The sequence below is a fragment of the Orycteropus afer genome, unplaced genomic scaffold, assembly GCF_000298275.1.
Source record: "Orycteropus afer afer isolate SDZICR_OR568_19922 unplaced genomic scaffold, OryAfe1.0 scaffold00305, whole genome shotgun sequence".
Lineage (NCBI taxonomy): Eukaryota > Metazoa > Chordata > Mammalia > Tubulidentata > Orycteropodidae > Orycteropus > Orycteropus afer.
In genome coordinates this window covers 3,873,698-3,881,526 of record NW_006921892.1, presented here as the reverse complement: position 1 = coordinate 3,881,526, position 7,829 = coordinate 3,873,698, and the positions used below count along the sequence as shown (strand labels likewise).

The window sequence follows — 7,829 nt, the reverse complement described above, 5'->3', positions numbered from 1 at the left end:
AAGTTTGAAGTTGTCAAGGACTTCATTTTACTTGGATCCACAGTCAACATTAAGGAAGCAGCAGTCAGGAAATCAGATGTCATATTGCAAATCTGCTGCAAAAAAAACTTGTTTAAAGTGTTCAAGAGCAAAGACGTCACTTTGAAGACTAAGGTGTGCCTAACCCAAACCAGATTATTTTCAATCATTTCAATCACATTATTTGCATATGCATGCAAAAGCTGGACAATGAATAAAGAAGACCAAAGAAGAGTTGATACTTTTGAATTGTGATGTTGGCGAATACTGAAAATACTATGAACTCCCATAAGAACGAACAAATCTGTCCTGGAAGAAGTGCAGCTGGAATGCTCCTTGGAAGCAAGAATGGCCAGACTTCCTCTCAACTATTTTGGTCACGTTGTCAGAAGGGACTATTCCCTGGAAAAGGATATCATGCTTGGTACAGTGGAGGGTCAGCAAAAAAGGGGGAAGGCCCTTAACAAGATGGATTGACACAGTGGCTGCAAGGATGGACTCAAGTATAACAAGGATTGTGAGGATGGCGCACGACTGGGCAGCATTTCATTTTGTTGTACATTCTCACTCTTATCGAGTCTATTTGACTCATAGTGACCCTTCCTTGGGCTTCCAAGGTGGTATCTTTACAGAAAGATTGCTCAATCATCCTTCTGAGGAGAAGCTGGTGGGTTTGAACCTCCAGCCTTCTGGTTAGTGGTCAAATGCCTTAGCCTTAGGATCACTATTAGTAGAAGCCAACTAGATGGCACCTAACAACAACAATTACACTGGGCGAATGTGCTGCAAAAGACCTGCTTAAAGTGTTAAAGAAAAAAAAAAGGTCACTTTGAGGACTAAGGTGTGCCTGACCCAAGCCATGGTATTTTCAGTCATCTCCAGAGCTCTGGTAGCGTAGTGCCTAAGGCACTTGACTGCTAACCAGAAGGCTGGCGGTTCAAACCCACCAGCCACTCCTCAGAAATAAGGTTGGGCAATCTACTTCCGTAATGATACCACCTGGGAAACCTAAGGAGCGGTCGCTATGAGTGGGGGCTGACTCCATGGCACATAACAACAACATAACTACCAGTGCATGCAAAAACTTAACAATGAATAAAGAAGCAAAAGAAGAATTGATGCCTTTGAATTATGATGTTGGCCAAGAGTGTTGAGTATACCACAGACTGCAAGAAGAACAAGCCAATCTGTCTTACTACTATGGCCAGAATGTTCCTTAGAAGCAAGGATGGTGACCAGCCCCTGGAGAAGTACATCATCTTTGGTAGAGGATCAGCTCTTTTCTTCTTATTGGAACTCCCACGATACATGTGTTAGTCAACTTGATGCTGCCCCATGAGTGCCTTAGGCTTTATTTTCCTTCATTCCTTTTTCCTTTTGCTCCTAACTCTTATCATTTCAATTGTCCTGTCTCCAAGATCAGTCCTTTCTTTTACCTGCTCAAATTTTCTGTTGAACTCTGGTGAATTTTTGCTTTCAGTAATTTTAATTTCAATAAATTCAGCTTCAGGATTTATGTGCTTCCTTTTTATAATTTGTATCTCTTTGTGGATATTCTCATTTTGTTCACATTGTTTTCCTGATTCCTTTAGTTGTTTTCCTTCACCTCTTTGAATGCATTTAATACAGTGGTTTGAAAGTTTATTTTGTCCGAGTTTCCTCAAAGATTTTGTCATTTTATTTTGTTCCTTTAATTGGGTCATCCCTTCCTGTCTCTGTGTATTGTTTTCTTTGATGGTTTGAAAACAAAGACATTTGAATATTATAGGGAGGCTTGGTGGTGCAGTGGTTAAGTGTTTGGCTGCACAAACAAAAGGTTAGTGGTTCCCATTTACAATACAGGAACTCTGGAATTCAGATTCTCTTTCCTCTCCAGAGTTTGTTGTTGCAGTTTATTGTGGGTTGCAGATATTCAGTGAATTTTCCAAACTCTTCTTCTGTAAAGATTATATTCTTTCTTGTATGTATTTACTAAAGTCTCCCTCTCATTTCAGAAGGAAGACTGAGATACTGCCTCGGAAACCCAAGGAGTGGGTTGACAGAGATTGTAGCCAAAAGAATCCAAAACTCAAAAACTGTTTTGTGCTGGGACTCCTTCAATATTTAGCCAGGGCACATACTATTATGGCTTAGGCTTCACTTCTTACCTACATGGAGCCTAAATGTCAGCCAAAGGTGAAAGCTAAGAGTCTTCTTAGGTCTTGTTTGAGCATGAGTCCAGCCCTGGGTATGTGTGTGGCCTTCAAGACTTCCTAGCATACCAAGGAGTGTTTCCAAGTCCTTATTCCATTTATCTCCTTCCTCGGCCTCTTCCTTCCCAGCAGCTGTTTGCTACTGGCCTCATCTGTGAGCCTTTGGTCCAGGCAGATGTGGCTGGTATATTTGTTTTAAAATACTTTCAACAAATACTGCCCAGCCCTGGGAAAGTTGCAAGGGCAAAGCCCCTGAGCCCTTCCCAGTAGGAGCCACCAGGCAGGTGAAAATACACAGCCATAGCTCCAGCTGCAGTGGTAACTAAATGACAGCAAAGGTGCATTTGAAGCAGTGAGACTTGGAGAAGTAGCTATCCATATGCTAAAACAAGTAACACAAGAGCCCAAGATCACATTATAAATAAAAATAATGCAGCACCTTAACAGCTGGATGTTAAAAAAATTTAAAACTAATGGACGATCACACAGGATTATCATAGTTCCTACACCAAGACCCACAAAGAAAACATTATGGAAGATACTATGAAAAATTGTATTAAAATTATAAACCTTTATAATCATAAACAAATTATAAACATAATAATCAAAATGCAAAGATAAACTAAGACTACAAAATTGAAACTTTAGTATTCAAAATATGTAATAAACATAATAGGAAAATGGGCAAAACATATGGCCTCATATGCATTTCTCCAAAATCTAGTGGTCATACAGGTCAGTCCTATTCAGTGTGGAAGGAAACTATCCAGGGTATGAATACCAAAAGGCAATGGGTAACTGGGGCCATCTTGGAGGTTAGCTACCAAAAAAAAAAAAAAACCCACCAAACCAGTTGCTATTGACTCTTACTCATGGCCAACCCGTGTATTGCAGAATAGAACTCTGCTCCATTAGGCTCTTCATGGCTGTTACATTTTGGAAGCAGGCCCTTCTTCCAAGGCTCCTCTGTCTGGGTTCAGACATCAATCTTTCAATTAGTAGTTGAGCACTTAAGCCATTTCCATCACACATAGACTCTTTGGAGGCTATCTCCCACATACATATAACAGTATTTTACAAGGTTATGAAAACGTATATATATATTACAAATTTAAAAACTCCAACTTGAATATGTAGCAAGCTAAGTAAAGTTTACCTATAAGGAGAGAGAGAAGGGATGGGATATGATCAAGAGAGCCAAAGAAAATATGGCCAAATGCTAAAATTTATTAAATCTGCATAGAAGGAATACATGAGTGTATTTTATTCCCCTTTCTTATATTTAAAATATTTTAGTAAAAATTTTTAAAGTAATGAACCAAAAAGTAAATGAACATAAAATTTGTTTTTAATAAGAGTTTATTTCGGTATACTTACAAAGGGCTATTTTCAAGATATATAAGAAAACTTTCAAAATATCGAAATAAGCATTTCTTTGGTATAGAAATCACATGTATGATCTTTAAGTTAAAAAATCAAGCAAGAATTATGACCTAATATTGCAAATAAAACATTTCTTTGCCCATCCATTTGTTCCCTTTCCTAGTCCGAATATGGGGCTTTAGAATTTAGGTGTGTACACATCTCTATGCACAAAAAGGATGAAGATGCCATATCAAAGATGCCACAAAAGTTACATAATAGATAATTAGTTGGCTTTATCATTGACACAAACGACGAAAAAGCCCCAATCAATCAAAAAAGAGAAACACAACATGAAGGAGTTCTGGTGGCATAGTGCCTAAGGCATTTGACTGCTAACCAAAGGCTGGTGGTTCAAACCCACCAGCCAGCCACTCCTCAGAAGGAAGACTGGACAATTTACTTCTGTAGAGAAGCCCAAGGAGGAGTCGCTATGAGTCAGATTCGACTCAACAGCTGTGAGTTTTGTTTTATTGGGTTTGGTCACTAAGGTTAAGTAATATGAAAACAATCACATCATTTAAATTTGATGCATTGAAAACACAGTAACTTCATTAGAACTATTACATAAACAACTTGCAAAGCTCCCAAAGCAATAGTATAGACCATAAATCTGATAAGGTACTTTAAAGACAGTAATCAAGCATATAAAAATATCAAATACAGGAAATATTAACTGTAAGAGTTAACCACAGAAACAGAGAAAAAATATGCATTCTTTCCAGATAATTAAACTTTAGATTCCTGTTTTGTTTTCTTAAGTTTTCCTTCAAGTAATGAAGGTCTGGTTCAATCATTTATTTTAAAAAAGAGAAAAATTATAGACTTCATGCTAAAAATAGAAGGCAAAAATAGCTTTTAATTGTGTTTGTGAACACTTTTATTCAACAAACATTTAGTGAGTACTGTATGACACTGTTCTAGGTGCTAGGGATACAGAAGTACATAAAATACATCAATGGCTCTAGGGAACTTAGCCTAATGGAAGAAACACTTTGGTCCATAAAATATGGCTGAACTTTAAGGTCCCTTCAAATCTCTACCTTTTGGAATCTTCTTGCAAAATGAGCAATAGTGTACCTAGTCTGCTATTAGTAGCAATGTGGCATTAATATCAGTTATGTATTGATGAAATTTGCTTTCATAAAGAGTTCTATGAACATAGAACACAGAAAATATTTAAGGGTAATCAAATACTATACAGTGACAAAAATAATATCAGTATTCTGTTTTCATAAAAGTCAAGAAAAATTTCATTCTGATTATATACAATTGTTGGAAAATGACTATCCTCTACATGTGTACATGTGCAAATATGTATGAGGAAAAGTGAGTTACTATACAAGCATTATTCAAACAACTGATTAATCAGTTGTCAGGTTTCAAAGAGTCATAGCCTTCTTTCAAGAGGTCTCTCCATGTTTTAAGGAAACGTGCATTTTCTGTACATTTGAAGGCAAGCTCTTCCACTTGAGCTGATACTGCAGATGTGGCCTCAAGAAGTTGAGTTAATGAAAATGCTGCCTGAAATTAAAAAAAGAAAAAAAGTCAAACAACAAAAGTTTATTTTTAAAATTCTTATCTCACTTGAAAGTTTATAAGGTAGCTTAAACCCACCAGCCACTCCTCGGAAGGAAGGTTGGGCAATCCTACTTCCGTAGTGATACTGCCTCGGAAACCCAAGGAGGGGTCGCTATGAGTCGGGGCCGACTCCACGGCACATAACAACAACAACAACAACAACAAACCCTTGAATACAAAGCCCAAGTTATTCTCTTTAAAAGTATAAATTTTCATGTAAAAACACAGGCTTGCTTTCAGAGAACCTAAGAAATTCTTAAATATGAAGTAAGCTTTGGGGAAATATACCTGCTAGAAAAATATTATGTATGACACATGACAAATTAGTTATTTTTTTTTTAATAAAAATTCACTACAGTCTCATTTAACTCAACAAGATGACTTGGATCCCGTAACACTAGTACCAGAAGGACTCCATCATAAACAACTATTACTAATATTTGGGTAACAAGGGCATTATTCCACTATCAGCACATTAGACCATGAAAATAGAGCAAAGAACAAATACTATAAGCTCTGACAAATATTAAAAAATCACATATACACACACACATATAAACACATGAATGCATAAAATAACCAACTCTTAGTGTAAAACTCAGGAGCTCTGGTAGCACAGTGCCTAAGGTACTTGACTGCTAACCTGAAGGCTGGCCGTTCAAATCCACCAGCCACTCCTCGAAAGGGAGGTTGGGCAATCTACTGCCGTAGTGATACTGCCTCGGAAACCCAACGAGGGCTCGCTGTGAGTCCAGGCCGACTCGACACCAACAGTGTAAAACTCACTTCAGTATGGTATAACACTGTTTCTAGACAATATATCAGCACTTCATTTTACATGTTCACTTTTAATTCGTCTTGTTCCAGCAAATACAGAAACTGGATCAATAATTCTCAGTCATCTTTTGAAAAAAAAATAATTAAAAATACAGGTAAACTTCTTGAGCAATCAGATAATCGACTTAATTTCTCAGTTTCCAATCTGCCCAGGAGGGTGGGTACATGTTCTATTCCACAAAGCGCTCTCATGAAGATTACTCCCTACCTGCTTTATTCCACTTGACCCATTTAAAGAGTCCTCACAAACTCAAACTGTGATCCCTGGTGTTGTTTTGGGAGTGGCGGGGAAGGGGAATGGTGCCAGTCTCTGCGGATTCGAGACCAGCCAAATTAAGAATGCATACTAGCAATCACCAGGAGGAATCTTGCACTAAACAGTAAGAGACACCATTAGGGACCAAAGGGCCCGTGACTAACCCCTCCAAGCTGAGTCCAATGCAAAGCCGGGCAGCGGCAGACAATAGCATTATCAGTTGACTCTAGGCAGGTAGCCAAGCAGAACACCCGGCTCTAAATCCCTTGGAGAGAAATCACTGCCCAATCCCAAACAAGACAGCAAGGTTAAGTAAGCTTTTGGACAGTTAAAAGTGTTCTCTTTTGGAGAAGGGGGCAGACGGCACAAAGCGCCGCAACTGAGCTACAAGGTTTCGAATTACCGAGGATGATTGAAACCAGAAGGCCAGACACAAAGAAAACAGAGTGGCGGGAGGGGGGGGGGTAACCCCTTTATTTCCGAACACGAACTCTAAAGGCAGAATCCTCAGGGCGGAGTGGCACTTTGGCCGCGGGCGCCCCTGCGTGCGCACTCCCAGAGGAACACAGGAACGGTCCGGGTGCGCCAACGTCTGGCTGTCTTCGGGAGGGGATACTCACGTCTCCAATCTGCAGCTCCACTTCCTCCAGAGGGTCCACAGTTCGGCCGCTGCTCCTCCTCGGAATTTGCCAACCCAGACTCACTGGAATTCCGGGTGGGGATGATGAAGAGGCGTCTGAAGACGAGAGAGAGGAAGGAGGCGGCGGGGGCGGCGAAGAAGCCCGTACCGCCTCATGTTCGGCCATGGAGAAGGGTAACGACTGCGGAGCCTGACTGGAGCAGCAGAACCAAGACCAACAGTCTTTCAACCTCTCGCGCCCAAAACCCAGAGACCCCACCTCCTCCCGCCCAAAGCTCCGCCCCGTCTCCTCGTGGGACTCTGCCCAGGATTACGAGGACGTTTCATCTTTCGGGACAGCCAATGAGAAGCCAACCAATTCCCCTCCGGCCTGTCACTTCTCCTGCGTAGACCTCCCGCCGGGCTAAGAGGGCGCTTGAGCCAAGACTGCAACACCCAGGATGCATTCCGCGTCGCTCCGCCTCCTACTCCTTTTACTGAGAGTGCGTAAGGGATTTGTGGCCCACTTGGCGGCCTCACCACGCCTACGCGAGTGGGAGGTGCAGACCCAACCCCACCCTAAATCCTTGGCGTCATGAGTGGGAATCGACTTGACGACAGTGGATTCCTTTTCCTTTTCCATATTCAATAAATGACCCGGAAATGCCTTCTGGCCAGCAGCTCATGCTCGGCGCCGGCGCAGAACGAAAGGGAGGCGGGAACAAGCAAGAGCAGTGGGTTGGCAGAAGAGTCAAACTTCCTTACAGGAGTTGGTGCTTCGCGGCAGGTGATGGCGCCCCCCGCGGCTTAGAGGTCCAGCGCTGAGGGCGAGCTTCGATTTTGTATCCGACCGAGAGAGCCCTGATTATTGTGAATATGTTGCTGTCGCTAGCCAAGATATTCT

At 41.1% G+C, this 7,829-nt stretch overlaps 1 protein-coding gene across 1 annotated transcript; it reads right to left on the bottom strand.

Annotated features, from left to right (window-relative positions):
* Positions 1–5,000: 5,000 nt before the first annotated feature.
* Positions 5,001–7,112, bottom strand: CUNH4orf46 (chromosome unknown C4orf46 homolog). The gene is made up of 2 exons (XM_007951643.1): positions 6,927–7,112; positions 5,001–5,156 (listed from the first exon to the last, which is right to left on the bottom strand). Exons 1-2 carry the CDS (start codon positions 7,110–7,112, stop codon positions 5,001–5,003), a joined length of 342 nt encoding a protein of 113 aa, XP_007949834.1.
* Between the last annotated feature and the right edge of the window lie 717 nt (positions 7,113–7,829).